This window comes from Salvelinus fontinalis, chromosome 12 (genome assembly GCF_029448725.1).
Source record: "Salvelinus fontinalis isolate EN_2023a chromosome 12, ASM2944872v1, whole genome shotgun sequence".
In the NCBI taxonomy this organism is placed as follows: Eukaryota; Metazoa; Chordata; class Actinopteri; order Salmoniformes; family Salmonidae; genus Salvelinus; species Salvelinus fontinalis.
This window is the reverse complement of record NC_074676.1, coordinates 13,733,919-13,749,953: the sequence shown is the minus strand read 5'-3', so window position 1 is coordinate 13,749,953 and position 16,035 is coordinate 13,733,919. Positions and strand designations below refer to the sequence as shown.

Genomic DNA, 16,035 nt, shown 5'->3' with positions numbered 1-16,035 from the left:
CGCACTCCGAGACACTGAGAAAAGACAGGACTCACTCCTCCAGAGTTAAAAAAAATAAAACGTTGCTTATAAAAGAATGCAATAAAGAGCGGATGGTGAATTTTTGGGGGTTGTGAGTCCTCCTTGCGATGAACAAAAGACAGATTTATAGAGTTGTCTCCCACTCACACACATACACATTGCACGCACACAGGCACACAGACACACGGGACGGGTCATTTGGTGGTCAGGGGGATTGGAGTCTCATTTAGATTGAAGGGTTACAGCTGGCAGGGCTGTTTTATCTGTGTGCCACTGAAATTAGAGGTGTCAGAGATTAGGACGACACACTTCCTTCAAACAACCCCACAGATCTGGCAATGTGAGATTCGGCCAATCAGAGGGTGAGGACAGGGGGTGTTCCCAGGGCATCATGGGTAAACCATAGCGTTGCATAAAACGGAAGAAAACAGACTGCAACCAGAAGGGACTACCTGGACTTGTCTAATAAATAAAACATTGATTTTCATTTTCCGTAGCAAAACCTTTTCCGTTGCTTGCCATAATGAACACAACCCAGCTCCCCACTGGTTCTTGTAGTTGTCATGTGTTTACTATCAGAGCCTCCCTCGTACAGAAGGCAATTTTTATTGTGCTATTATTGTGTTCTCTTCACGATGCATGTCGCGATGCTGTTTCTCTTCATGAATAACCCAGTATGATTCTCAGCAGTTGCTGTTTGTGTGTGTGTGTGTGTGTGTGTGTGTGTGTGTGTGTGTGTGTGTGTGTGTGTGTGTGTGTGTGTGTGTGTGTGTGTGTGTGTGTGTGTGTGTGTGTGTGTGTGTGCATGCGTAAGTGCGAAGCCACAGAGTGCCATTGAGCCTACATGCAATCAGAGACACCTCAGAGGCATCCATCATTAGCGACAAACAAAATCAGTCCTCTCTGACTGCATCTGACAATACATCCACCCACACACATACCTCCCTTAGAGTAAAGGCACATGGACACACACACCAAACTCGAAACCCAAGCAGTGTACAAAAAGTGGTAACAGAAGATATCATACACACACTTCCTGGAAAATATTGTTGGTTTCAGTGGTTTCAAGCATGTCTGTAAATCAACAGGAGAGGAGCAGAGCTGTTGTAATTGCTTTGCAATGCCTTTGATGCCCCTTTTGGATTATCCATGTCATAGCTTATTGCTTTTTTCATTGTTAAGTGCCTCATAAAATCGGCATTAATATGTGCCCATTGATTTGTGCATGGCTGGATAATCTCTCCAGACACTAGCCCCCATTTGAAAATGCAAGCACACAAACATGAAGGCACACCCACTCAACCAGAGGGAAGTGTGCAGCATCAGTAACATGGAGATCTGTCAGCCTGAGCCCCTGCCTTCCCACTGGAGACTCACAGGGAAATTAATGTATGGGTCCAGATGGGTCGATTGGAGGAGGATGGAGGGAGGGGCGAGGCCCCCATAATGTGTGTGCTGGCTGAAACGGTAGGAGCATGGAAGTAGGTGCTTTGTGCTGGCGGGGAGCCGTGTGTGAAAGAAAACGCCTTTGTATGTGTTGTGTGGTTGTGTGTCTGTGTCCCAGGGCCTGGCTGGCTGTCACAGTGCATTGGAGAGTTCAGTCCTATCTGGAGCGCTCCTCTGATTGTTTAACTGTGGAGCTGCAACGCCTGCATTTTTTTTTTTTTTTTTTTTTTTTTTTTTTTCACCTTTATTTAACCAGGTAGGCTAGTTGAGAACAAGTTCTCATTTGCAACTGCGACCTGGCCAAGATAAAGCATAGCAGTGTGAACAGACAACAACACAGAGTTACACATGGAGTAAACAATAAACAAGTCAATAACATGGTAGAAAAAAAAGAGAATCTATATACAATGAGGCAAAAAGGCATGAGGTAGGCAATAAATCGAATAATTACAATTTAGCAGATTAACACTGGAGTGATAAATCATCAGATGATCATGTGCAAGTAGAGATACTGGTGTGCAAAAGAGCAGAAAAGTCAATAAATAAAAGCAGTATGGGGGGTGAGGTAGGTAAATTGGGTGGGCTATATACCGATGGACTATGTACCAGCATACAGCCAGAACACAACAACCAGAGACCAGGGGGATGGGGGGGGGTCTTGTTTGGGAAAAAGTTAATCTTCAGTCCTCTCCCCTCTGTGACCCGGAAACCGATAAGTGGTCGAGTGTCAATTCGTTAGTAGAAAAACGGAAGAGGGTCCTCCCCGCGATAGCCTCCTTTCGGTGAGGAAGCACAAGTGTATCCTACCGCCGAAGAGTTTCGAATTAGCTGTTGTTTTATTAGAGGAGAAAACAAAGCACACGTTTAAAAACAATATGCTACTTATTGTTTTATCTATAAAATGTCTCACACAAACTAACTTCATTCGTTTCTTAATTCGTTTTTTTTTCTCACTTTCCACATTTATATACCCAGGCCTTGTCTAGCTCAACTTATATGTCCCTGCCGTGAATATGAATTGTTCCTGTCTGAACACTGCTTATCTCCATACCATAAAAGGCGATATGTTCCTCATTATCCGACAAGAGCTGTCTTCATTATGGAGCCGCGTGGCCGTGTAGCTGCGGTTGTAGCCCTGATGCATGCCCGTAGCTGTACATGTCTGGCATTCCTCTCTGTCACCCAATCCATCGTACCACACCATCAATCAACGGCATCCATTGTGCCGCGCAGAAAAGCAATGAGCCACATCAATAACTGAGCCGGCTTGCAATCCCCAACCCATGAATATTAACCCTGGTAAAACAATGGCTTCACACATAGCGACTCAGGAAGTCACACATATAGACACTAGGATGCACACAAAAGCATGCCCCCTATCGACCCTGAATGCACACGGACACACACACTCGGAACAATCAATGCGTTTGGTTCAAGCATCCCATCTCCTTCAATTATTGATAAGGAAGTGTCCATGGTTGTCTGTAAGGGCTCATCAACCCTAACAGACAACCCACTCCACTTTAACACAAACTATCCATCAAAAATGACCCAATCCCACCACAGACAAAGTGTTTTAGCAGATGTCGTATCCCGCTAGAAACCGGGGGGATAATGTGAGACATCAGCACATTGTTTACAGCTCATAATAGTCTTGTCTCCACACACGTAGACGGTCGAAGCGGACGGCCTCAGGTGAAAATCTCTTTAGAATCCTTTTCAATCTATGCACATCCACCTCACACACTGAACAATCTCCCCTAGGACATGGTTCATCTCCATTTCATTAGCAGCGTTACTCTTTGAGTTGTGTTAACCAGAGGCCCAACTGATGCCATGATGACCACTGGTTCTCACTATATTGGACACAGTGTGTTTCTCCCCTCTCGTCATGGTCTCCCACTGCAGTCATAAGCCTTGTGTTAAGACTGCTAAGACTGTTATTTAAACACACAACTCACTGCTCTGGACCAATGCAAAGTCTGCCATCCCTCTATTGTGCTGTAGACAGTCGCACAGCTGCAGTACGGATGCACCATCCAGGGGGCTACTCAGTGTCGCTCCAATGAGCTTCCACAAACAAAGCAGGAGACCGAAATGAAGCACAAAGGTAAAGTCAGTGACGAGGACATGTGTGGAGAGTGTGGGTTTTCGTTGAGAGAATGGTTGACAAAGATGGCAGAGAGAAAGCGCAGTTGGTTGGAAAGGTGCATCACACTGTTATATTAGAGCGGGGTATTGTAGAGATGGCGAGTCACGCTGCGATGCGGAGTCATACTGCCGCAAAACAAATGCACATGTGACTGGCACCGCCATTCGATTTACAGTAATTATGAGTCACATGGATCCCGCCCTCACAATCACACACGCAGGCAGGCACCACACGCACGCACGCACGCACGCACGCACACACACACACACACACACACACACAGTGTTTCTCTCTGCCACACATACCAGAACAACAGTAAGACCAAAGCTACTTACAGCTAACCCCAGGGGAGACAAAGATTCTCTCAGGAAGTTGTCGCAAAGTAAAGGTGACTAAATGAGCGTTGTTGACCCATCAAAGGGGCAATCAGCAGTTGCTACATGTATTGTTGGACTTATAAATGAATGATATATATCCATTGATTCTTGAAGAATATAACTTATAAATGCCTCATGAGCTTAGTTCAACACTCCATGAGAACCCAACATATAAACTTTCTTACTCCAACGTTTGTAAACAAAGCCAATGTAAACAAACACTATATAGCCTCAAAACATAGATAACACTGTGAATTTGATATCATGGATGGTCAGTCATTGCATCCATAGCTCATTTCCACTTCATCCATCATGGAAAAATAAACACGTTCTCTCTGACGTCAGCTCAGTCACAAAGAAAGCGCCTTGGCTAATCAGCTTCCCCCCGACTAGCATTGTACTGAGAGTAGCTTCTAGATAGAGTACCATAACAACTACATGTCTACTCAAAGTTCACAACTCGGGAAGGCCTTACTGGAACAATTTAATTGTAAATGGAATTATATTTTGTAAAAATGAATTCATTTGTGTGTAAAAACATGTATTTTTGATTTTTTTTTAATGGTGTACAGTCCTCCTCTTTCCTGTTGACTCTGCGAAGCACAAGGGTTCAAGTGTCTGTCAGTCTGTCAGCTTGGATGTCATGAGGAGGAGAGCTAGAATGAGCCATTGTCCATAGCATGTCAACCCCAAGCCTCAGTTCCAGTCTGACACTCGCCGCTTGTACACACTTACATCGACTTGAAAGGATGAACTGTACCATTCAGTGGGTCGGTCTCTGTGATATTTTAGTCGTGGACCATACTCAGTATTAATAAACATGTTCAAATAAAAATGGCTGAGCAGGGCAGCTTGTCTGTCTGTCAGGGGGGGTGTGATGTGTGAGGTGTGCAGTCAGTGGTATGATTAGCAGGTGTGATGGACGAGCTGTCCAACCAGCCTCAACTAAACAATAAGTACACCACGGGGCTCGTCCAATGACAACGGAAGGCCAACTGCAGGATACCGGAGCACCGTGGCGCAGCGCTGCCAAGTCAGCTGTCCTGGGTTTATTAGACTGGGTTCAAATACTATTTCAAATATTTCAGCTTTTGCTTTTTGTCTGCCTGGAGTTCCAGATTGGGCGGGGTTTGCATTTGCGGGACTACTCTATTTGTCCCACTGCGCCAAGCTAGCACAATCAAGCCCGGATAAAGTATTTGAAATGATTTCGAATAGTATTTGAACCCAGGTCTGATTAGATTCTGTGCTATGGCTCTGCTCTGCCTGAAGAGGCTCCAGACTGAGCTACTCCAAAGGGTGGGGTGTTTTATGATGCCCAGTTCTGCCACCTTGGTTACAGCCTGCCTGTTGTTACTCCCTCTTATTCTTCAGGAGTGTAGGGTTTTATTAGGGGGAGCTGTAAAGGCTCAGACACATCCACACACAATACTCTTAGAGCACTGGCAATGCATGTTAGGAGTGGGGTGAAACGTTCTGATCTGATCAACCTCTTATTGCATATTTCCAATGAGGGATATTATTGCACACAGACTGGGCATCTGCTTATTCCAATTAGCTAAGCCGCTGTTATCTCGTCTGCTTGCCTTAATGAAACATATTGGTCATGCATGTTGTCAGAGTCCAATCCAGAGAACTGTGCATGTGAAACCACACACGGATGGAGCACTATATGTTGCTCCCACATACATTTTATAGCCATGATTTTATATCAAAAACAGACTAAAGGAGTATCTCCTTATACCAAACCTCCCTATATTCATTTATATATGGGACGCTACCTAAGTCTTATAAAAGCAATATGGATCTGTGTCTGAACATCCGATGATATCACCACCTTTATTATAACCTTTGAAATGGTGCCTATGGGTTAGAGTGTCCATCAACGATGACACTTGGATATCACAGCCCCAGTCAGTTCATTTGTCGTGAGATCATCGGGGGGGTATGTCATCCGTTCCACTTGGACTGAGTGGCCAGTGAATGGACCCTGGTTGGGTTACACACACTGTGTTCCTTCCAGAGTTCATTCTGATACATAGTTTAACACACGTTCTCGAGGGGACAGTGGGCCAGGAAAACAAACGTCTACAGTTACAAAGGAGAAGGGTGTGTGTGTGTGTGTGTGTGTGTGTGTGTGTGTGTGTGTGTGTGTGTGTGTGTGTGTGTGTGTGTGTGTGTGTGTGTGTGTGTGTGTGTGTGTGTGTGTGTGTGTGTGTGTGTGTGTGTGTGAGAGATGGAGTGAGGGGGGAGTTCAGTCACTTTGCATGTGTGCCGGCGGGCATTGTATTTCACACAAAACTCACACTGCACTTACAGCTAGGCTATTGGGGAGACCCTATGGAGAACACACAGGTTGCAATGTGGTGGCAATATCCCCCATTACCTAAGCTATAGAAACGTCTCTCTGTATCCTCAAACAGCCACAAAGTTTCCCCATCAAACTTACATAAGTCAAGGAGAGAAAAGAGGGGCAAAGCAAATGACAATTGAGTCAGAGAGGAAGTAAATCATATGTATATTTATTTAACTTGGCAAGTCAGTTAAGAACAAATTCTTATTTACAATGACGGCCTAACCCGGCCAAAACCTCCCCTAACCCGGACAACACTAGGCCGATTGAACGGAGCCCTATGGGACTCCTGACCACGGCCGGTTGTAATACAGCCTGGTATCGAACCAGGCTATGTAGTGACACCTCAAGCACTGCGATGCAGTGCCTTAGACCGCTGCGCCAATCAGGAGCCCGAAAAATGACTGGACCTGCCAAAACCATGTGGGGGAAAAAAATCATTTTTTACTAAGCAGAATTTGATCCCTCCATAAAACGCATGAACAGACAATCAAAGTATTTTATAGTGGGAATAAACCAGGGTAGTATTCATTAGGGCAGGCTGTAGCAAAACAGAGAATGGACACGTTTAGTAGTCCTTCCCTGTTTCAGTCCGTTTTCTTCCATTTGGTGCCTAAAGAATATGACTCTGTTTAACCAGGCGGCAACTTCTGTTTTCCAGACAGACAGGTCAATACTCCACTGGCCAGTAGGTGGCACTCTGTCCTATGGTCTTCTAGGCAGACAGGGCTGAACATTCAGCTGCTGGGTCTGCCATGAGAGAGAGGTGGAGTCTGGTCCCAGGGAGGGTTCACCTGAGGTTCAGTTTGAGCTGTGTGAAACTCTGAATGGGCACACACTGCCTGGCCAAGACTAGCCCTAGGACTCCTCAGAGAGGAGATGTTTGCTTCTTACCGTTGAAAACACCCCTGTACTAAAACTGCCAGCAATGCTGCAACTGTGTTTAAGCCATTTCGTGGAGATAAAGATCATTAACACATGTTGACGTTTCCAGCGCGGAGAGTATGAGAGTATTCATGTGAAGTAAATGGAAAAGGACGGGACTTCACTGCAAAACAAGGCAGCGTTCAGATTTCCCAGAGAACAGTTTGTGCAGTTTAGATGAGGTGAAAGGTTCTATGCCGAGACACGTTCTGCAGTTCAGCAACGTTTAAATGGCAAACGTCATAATTCTCTGATGTGGCTTATGACAATGACGGCGAGCCAGAGACACACTGACTTGACCTCTCCTAAATCTAGTCATTTCGAACCACAGGGTCATGACGGCCCCTCGTGCAAGTTAGTTTCATCGTCAGATATAAATCTTCATTTGGGCCGAGACAGCTTAAGAGGACCGTATATACCACAGCCTCTTTTGATTTGTTGCAACTGAATGGCAACAGACAGGAATTGACTTGTCCTGAGGAACTGAGTGCGTGTGTAGTCGGCATCTTCAAAAACCAACAGTTTCAACATGGTGCCTGAAACTGCTATACATCTGAAGTGGAAGCCTACAGTACGTACTGTATAACCCACAAGTTAAAGAGAAACCAAGTGTATCACCGGTATACCACAAACAGCAGGCTTTATGCTTGCTCTACAAAACAACATTTTCCACAACACTGAACACCCAACAGTGTTCAGTCAGTCTCCGTACTCTGCAGAGAGAGAAAGAACATGCTCGTCAGCCTCTCTCGCTACTTTGTATGACAGAGCATCAATCTGGCATGGCTGGCCTAGACGGCTACTAATCCTTGCTAATGTGGGACTGGAATTAAACGTGCTCCTTCTGCAAAGTGGTTTTCTCACTTTTAGTCAGATGTGATGAAGGTTGAGAATATGCTAAATGTTGTATTTTGATCGGTTCATGCTGATTAACCTCCTACCCTGAATTGAGGGACTGAATTGAGGACTTGTAGTGTGTGTCATTTGAACACCCTACAACTACCCTGACATCCAGGCTTCTGTGCACTAACATTTAACATTCCCCAAATCAAAGCTTAGAACAGTACTATGCATACTGTAACATACAGTATGTAGATCTGTGACATGTAGATCTGTGACATGTAGATCTGTGACATGTAGATCTGTGACATGTAGTACATCGGGGGTACCTCAGGGGTAGGCAACTAGATTCAGCCGCAGACCGATTGAAAATAATAATTATAAATTGTACAATGCAAATGTGACAATAACAATCAATTCATATCTTGATTACATTGAGACAGGAGCACATATCTCAAATCGTTTAATTTGCGGGAATACTTGGGAACATATTTTCTGAATTCCTGGTGTCTTTCCTGGTGTTTTTCTGACCAACAACTAAAACATTTTAAAAAATCAATAATTGGCCCGCGGGCCACCTGTTGACAACCCCTGCAGTACATCAATATGTAATATAATGACGTCACAAGACGACACTGCTACACCTATACAATACGTAATTGTATTTTCTTGAATATGTCAAGCATATCATGTCATAAACACAACACATACTAAACTGAAAAACACATACAGTACCGATGCACACATCTGTTTACAATACATGCTGAGTTTTGGATTTGTTTTATTGGCCTAGACAAGAGGCAAAAGACATTGATTTACCAGTAGAGCAGAGCCAGGAAGATCATGAACAGGCCCAGGGACACAGATACTCCACTGGGCACTGGCATCTTCAGGATGTTCATAACCATCTCCATGATGCTGATCACCACCTCAGACCAACACGAACACTGGCCAAATTGCTCCTATGGAGAGAAGAGAAGGTAGAGAAGAGATTGTATTTATGTGAGTATGTAGGGAAAACCAGGGAAATAACACTTTTAGGCTTTTTTTTGTTTTAAATATTATTTTAGGTAGATTCATCATACTTTTTTATACAAACAACATACATACAGTATCTCAGCTACAATTATACACTGTAATAACGTTTTTAGGACATACCAGTAAAGTTTACAATTCAACCGAAAGTGGCTGAAGAAAAATGCTCCCCTTGTATTTCTCACAGGGATAATTGTAACAGGCTGTGGGATTAATTGTAACACGGTCTTCAATGGCAAAAATGAGTTGTAATTGAAAACTGCTCTGATTTGAAACTGATATTTGGATTAAAATAAACTAAATTAGCCAAAAATAACAATCTGTCCTGTCATGTTGTCGGGTGTCCAATTTTCCCGGAGGAAACTCTGAAAGGGCATATGTCACCGGACAACATGACAGGGAAGATTTTAATTTACTGGACATTTGAGAAATGTAACGGACAACCATATGCATTCAGATCTGACCTGGTGCAGACAGTGCCATCGATAAACGAGGGATGTTGGCCAAATGAGCCACATTTACGTGCCCCAAACATTTAAATAATAAGCTACACACCAGCCAAAACAAGCTTGTAAGAATTGTACTTAAACTCCCCCCTTTATACTCACCTGGAGGTTGAGCATTTGTTTGCGTGTCTCTATCTCTGTAATGTGTCTGTATCTATGTAATTATATATGTATTTATGTTTAAAAAAAATAAGGACCACAATGGAAATAAGTCCCCAACTTTATTGTGCAATCGTGGTCACTTGAAAAAATCTTTGTATACATATGTATTTTTTAAACAATTGATGAATGGAAAGAGACATCTGTTACAAAACAGCAAAAAGTTGAATGACATTCAGAGATTGTCAAGCCAAGCCTTTGATACAGGGTAACCTACAAGGTAGGGAGGGATGTATTTTCTGTTTGTTGAGATTGACATCGTCTATTTATTGTGGTGTTGAAAATGCCAACCGTGATATTGAAGTGGACGAAGTCATTATGCTTTGTTTATTGGTTGAAACCTGTTGGTAGGAAAATGTGTTGCATATATTTAATATAATTATAAATATGGCATCAAAATGTTGAAAATCTGATTTCCTCCTCGCTGATCATTGTCTGCAGCCAGCTCTGGTCGTAGTGTAATGAAACAGGCAGGGAGAGTGAGCTCGTCTGTGGTGGTCCGCGAAGCCTCAACATTCTGGCCCCTAGCCCTGCGTGGGCTACAGCCCTGCGTCGACAGTGCCACAAAAGCAGGCTGAAGTGGCAAAGTCAATATCCATGTTTATAAACAGGGTCGCTACAGGTATTGTTTTTTTGTGGTCGTAAACATTATTTTGAGTTAATTCTATGAGGGGGAAGGGTGTTCAATTTATTTTACAGTACAAGGGGAGGCTCATGTGAAAATATTGGTAATGTTGGGGGGGGGGGGGGGGGGGTCATTTGTTTTTAAGACACCTCGAGTTGGACCAGCCCCTCCCCTCCAGTACATTTTGATCTGTCCCTTAGCACATCGAATAAACGCTTTTCAAGTGGTTTCTAATTTCAGCTATTTTGCTGTTACTTTGTGCCCTGGTCTCCCCTATGGGGCTGCAATGGGAAGTCAAAGCATTTAAAAAGTCAGATCATGACGCATGGTATGATGCAGGTGAAATATGTGCTTGTAAAAAACACACAATGGCTGTTGATTTATAGGTTCAAAGTTATACCTAGCCAGGTTATGTAATGGCGACAGGCGCTCTTTAATTAGGCTAATCGTGACTTGCGATCACCTGTCCAACCTGCTAGACTTGCCCCAACTTTCTTGAGATTTGAATGTTGGTATAAACGCTAATCGTGAGTCAGGTTTGTTAATAAAGTGAAGTTATTTTCCTTCAGTTTGAGCATTTATCTTGTGTTCTTACTTTGTGATTAGTGCCGCTTCTTCGGAGCTCCGATCGTGCATGACTGCACACTTCACAAACCGCTACCGCGGACTTGTGCGTGTACATCCTCGGTTGCTCCACAAGCACGCACACCTTTTTCCGGCGGGTTTGGCCATTTTATATTTGTTGTTTATTTGTTGTTTATTTGCCTAATCATGAGCTATCTTCTATTGTAAAATGGTTAAGTATAAGGCATTTAAATAATGTGATTCGTCTGCTTTTAGACAGTTCTAGTGTATAGCCTCTCTGTTGTGTATTTTAACAGTTAATCGGTGATGTTCAGTGCAGCTATGGTTTAGCCCATGGTTATTTTTACCTGGCTTTCCTAGTGTTCTTGATCGACATCAAAGAGCTCTGATGAGTAGGCCTATCAGAATGTGAGTAGGTTGTATTTTGTTTCACAGTAGGCCTACCCGTAGCCTGTTTCCTTAGGTCAAATCCAGTTTAGATTGAGTTCAATTCCTTTGATTAAGTTTCTGTTCATTGTTTGTTTGTTTTGTAAGTTCTTTTTGCCTATGTTTGCAGACATTAGGCCAATAATTTATCCTAACCACTGCTATCACTAGGCTATCCTTATTTTGTGAATAAAACACACTTTTTGCACCCTACTCAACCTCCTGCCTGCCTGCAGTTAAAGCACATGTCACCACATAAGAAAAACACCTATTCACAGACTGCTCTGGACTTACTTCAACTGTCTCAAACTCTGCAGGTTTGTGGTTTCCAAGGTAACATCCCCTTCACTGTCAATTATTCGTTTTAGCTCTTCCCCCTTCCCCTGCTTAGAGAGAGCCCTGAGGCTGAGAGCGAGCCTCCTCTGTCCTGTCTGCCCTGCTGTCCTCTGTAACAACGTGTTGCTGAATGATCAACCCTCTGAGAGGAACATACAGGCCAGGCCTGCTACTGATGATCACACGCTGACCTTGTGAACAAGCACAAGCACAATCAGTCACACTCAATGTGTGGTACAGACCGGACGTTTTGGCAAAACAAAAATGACATTTGGAGAAACTAGCTAAATGAGTGTAGTAGACTGTGTAAAAGAAAGTGGCCTACAGGCCAAGAGACAGATACTAAGCCTATAGAATGGCAGTGTTTCTGGATGTTGTGTGATATGAAACACAGTTGGCCAAAAAAGAACTAGACTATGTTTCAGCATTTATGGCTTATCTTTGCCTTTTCTGTGTATTGGTCCAGTTTGAGCTGTGCATTGTTTCAATGCGCTTGGCTCACAAAAAAAAAAAAAACTGATGAGCGGGAAAATCATTGTCAGATCAAACTAACTGTGTTTACAGATAAAAGGCTGCTTCACAGTGTAACCCAGTTTCTTTTCATAAGCAGGAAAATCACCACACTGCATACAAACAGAAACCACAAGGGGATTTGCACACACGCAGACAAAGGAAACAAAAACAGTTCACAACTTATATTAGCCTCCTGAAAGTAAGCAAGACATAGTGTATTTAACATGAATCATATTACTCTGACATATTAATCAAGAAAAATACCGCATGCCAAAAACAACCAAAAACAGACATTTTCCTTTTGAACCAGATAATCAACAGTTATTTGTCTGTTTATCAAAGTTAGCTGGCAAACTCATTGATCCTGCTTTGTAGTATACCCCACAGGTCTAGGAGGATGGCAAAGGGGTAACAACATGATTCATGAGCCAAGTCTAGGTCCAAGAGGCTTCTAAACAGTTTATACCCCCAAGCCATAAGACTCCTGAACATCTAGTCAAAGGCATTGTCCCTCCCCTCTCCACACCTCTGCCACTCTCTGTTGTCATCTATGCATAGTCACTTTAATTAACTCTACCTACATGTACATACTACCTCAACTAACCGGTGCCCCCGCACATTGACTCTGTACCGGCACCCATCTGTACATATTTTTATTTTTCACTGCTGCTCTTTAATTACTTGTTACTTTTATTGCTTATTCTTATCTGTATTTTTTTTTAACTGCACTGTCGGTTAGGGGCTCGTAAGTAAGCACTTAATTTTTTGCATTCGGCGCATGTGACTAATAAAATTTGATTTGATTTGATTCAAAACAGTCATCTATTCTGATGGAAATTGTACCTCAATTAAAATTGTCCTACTATAAGCCAGGACATTATGACCTACTGTATATATCCTTCAGGTTTATAGCTGTTATACATTGGCTCACTGTTTTTATAACTAAAGGCAAAACATAGGTGTATATCTACAAATCAGTTATTCTTAAATGGTCATTTCCTCAAAAATGTCTTATAACTAAATTAAATAAGTGTATTACACTTAATCTTAATTACACTAGCCTGGCACCCAAAGTAATGTAGCTACATTCAGTCTGGTTTAACCAGGCTGAATTTACACAACTTTCCTAAATCAATTTTCTCAGATGATTGGTTTTAGGGCCCTTTGAACTCCACATAAGACTGATAAGCTGCATAACAAAATAAAAAATGTAGCGTATGTTTCTATTTTATATATATTTTTAAATAATGTTTTTCTGATGGTGTTGAGTCAGGTTTCCTTGATATTACAAAAGGTGTCCCACAAGGAACGATTTCAGGTTGTGTACTTTTTACTGTCTATACAAGCAATGTTGGTCTATCTGCTAATTTGTTTAACATACACCTGTATGCAGTGCAGATGACACTGTTTGTGTATGCTATTGCCACCACGGTTGACCAGGCTCTTTAGGAGCTTCAATCTGCCTTCATTGATTTGCAGAAAGCCTTTGTTGAACTGACACTGGTACTTAATGCAGGTAAAACCAAGTATATGTTATTCTCCATATCACGTAAAAATGTCTCTGATGATTTATGCATATGTACATTGGATGGTGTCCTCATTGATCGTGTCAGCGCTTATAAATATCTGGACATCTGGATTGACAAAAAGCTTTTTGAAAAAGCATGATGAGTTAGTTAAGATATTAAGAATTCAAAATGTGCTTATTTTATATGCCTTTCATTAAATTAAATAAAAATATATAATTCAGTCGACATTCATACAGGTTATAGACTATGGGGATATTGCCTATATGAACACAGCTGCCAATGTATTGAAGCCCTTGGACACAGTTTATCTGCATAAACTTCCACCCTACCTGACTTCATTGTTAACTTATAGACATATGAGATACCAGACCCGGTCTCAGGGATGGCTAACTCTGGAGATCCCTTCCATCTCCACTGAGTTGGGTAGATCTGCTTTCAGTTTTTTTGCACATTACATGTGGAATGATCTCCAATGCACTTTAAAATATGAGGAATTAGGGACTCCTGAGTGGCGCAGTGTGCCACTAGAGATCCTGGTTCGAGTCCAGGCTCTGTCGCAGCTGGCCGCGAGCGGGAGACCCATGAGGCGGCGCACAATTGGCCCAGCATCGTCTGGGTTAGGGCCAGCAGGGATGTTCTTGTCCCATCGTGCAAACAAAGTATATGTTATTCTCCATATCACGTAAAATTGTCTCTGATGTACATTGGATGGTGTCTCCTGGTGGGCCGGGTGCAATGCATGCTGACACGGTCGCCAGGTGTACAGTGTTTCCTCCGACACATTGGTGCGACATTGGTGCGATTTAAGCGGGTGTTGTGTCAAGAAGCAGTGTGGCTTGGCTGGGTTGTGTTTTGGAGGAAGCACAGCTCTCAACCTTTGCCTCTCCCGAGTTTGTACGGGAGTTGCAGTGACGGGACAAGACTGTAACTACCAATTGGATACCACGAAAAAGGGGTAAAGAATATATATATGAGGAATTGCTGCCTCTAGGGCATTTCAGACAGCTGTTACACTTTACACTGAAGAATGTGGTTGTTATTGTGTTTTGCTGTTCATGTATTTTTGTGTATAATAACTTGGATTTTAATATGTATATGGATGTGTAACTTAATGTGTATATTGTATTTTAATATGTATTTTTTTAAGAGACCTTGGTCTCAGCATTATCTCTGTCACGTTCCTGACCTCTTTTCTGTTGTTTGGTATGTGTTTAATTGGTCAGGGCGTGAGTTTGGGTGGGTAATCTATGTTATGTGTTTTCTATGTTGGGTTAATGGGTTGCCTGGTATGGCTCTCAATTAGAGGCAGGTGTTTGACGTTTCCTCTGATTGAGAGCCATATTAAGGTAGGTTGTTCTCACTGTTTGTCTGTGGGTGATTGTTCCTGTGTCTGTGTTTTCCACATGGGACTGTTTCGTTTGTTTGTTCGTTGTAGGTAGTCTGTTCGTGCGTTCTTCGTCTATATGTAAGTTCGTTTGTTTCAGGTCTGTTGCCTTCGTTTATTGTTTTGTAGTTTGTTCTAGTGTTCGTTAGTGTTTTCGTCTTGTTGTAAATAAAATTGTTATGTATTCATCACCCGCTGCGCCTTGGTCCGTTCATGCACCACAAGACGAATGTTACAATCTCCCTGTCAAAATAAAGGTACAAAATATATTTTATAAAAAATATTACTAAATCAACAGTGTAATCGAAAGAGATATTGGATTTGTACACTAGACTGACTAGAGCATATAAAGGATCATTACTGACTCAATGATACACAACATGCAGCAGTACAGCGGGGAGATAACAGCAGGAAATCAACACATTTAGGCTAAATATGACTTATTAAATTGACTTATAAGACCTTTCAAACGATTACCCATTTTGAACATTCTGATGCTTTCATCTGTCTTAATATATCTGTTAAAGTCGATCAGCCTGTGGGAAACATTCAGTATTCAGTCGATCTTTAACACAATATGTGAACCATGACATAGCGGATGATCATATGGGTCTGGGTAATTCAGGTCACTATACAGAGGAATATGGAAGATTCTGACATTATTTCCAAAAGACTACAACATGCTTGTGAAATTAATTATTCAGACTAGACTTCTGTAGGAATTTAGAATCCAGTTAGTGAAATATTTGCTTTAGAAGCATTTCACACATCACCTAAGGTAACCTCAATCAAAAATCCCTTAATCTATTATGGCCTTATCCCTT

The 16,035-nt window shown here is 42.3% G+C and overlaps 1 protein-coding gene across 1 annotated transcript in view; it reads right to left on the bottom strand.

The window, feature by feature from the left end:
- The window catches only part of LOC129866837 (thromboxane-A synthase-like), a 98,661-nt gene that overhangs the window by 80,809 nt on the left and 1,817 nt on the right, over positions 1-16,035 (bottom strand). Inside the window, exon 2 of the mRNA XM_055939807.1 lies at positions 8,933-9,075. Coding sequence (XP_055795782.1) covers positions 8,933-9,027 — 95 coding nt within the window. The 5' untranslated portion in view covers positions 9,028-9,075. The remainder of the gene's footprint in view (positions 1-8,932; positions 9,076-16,035) is intronic.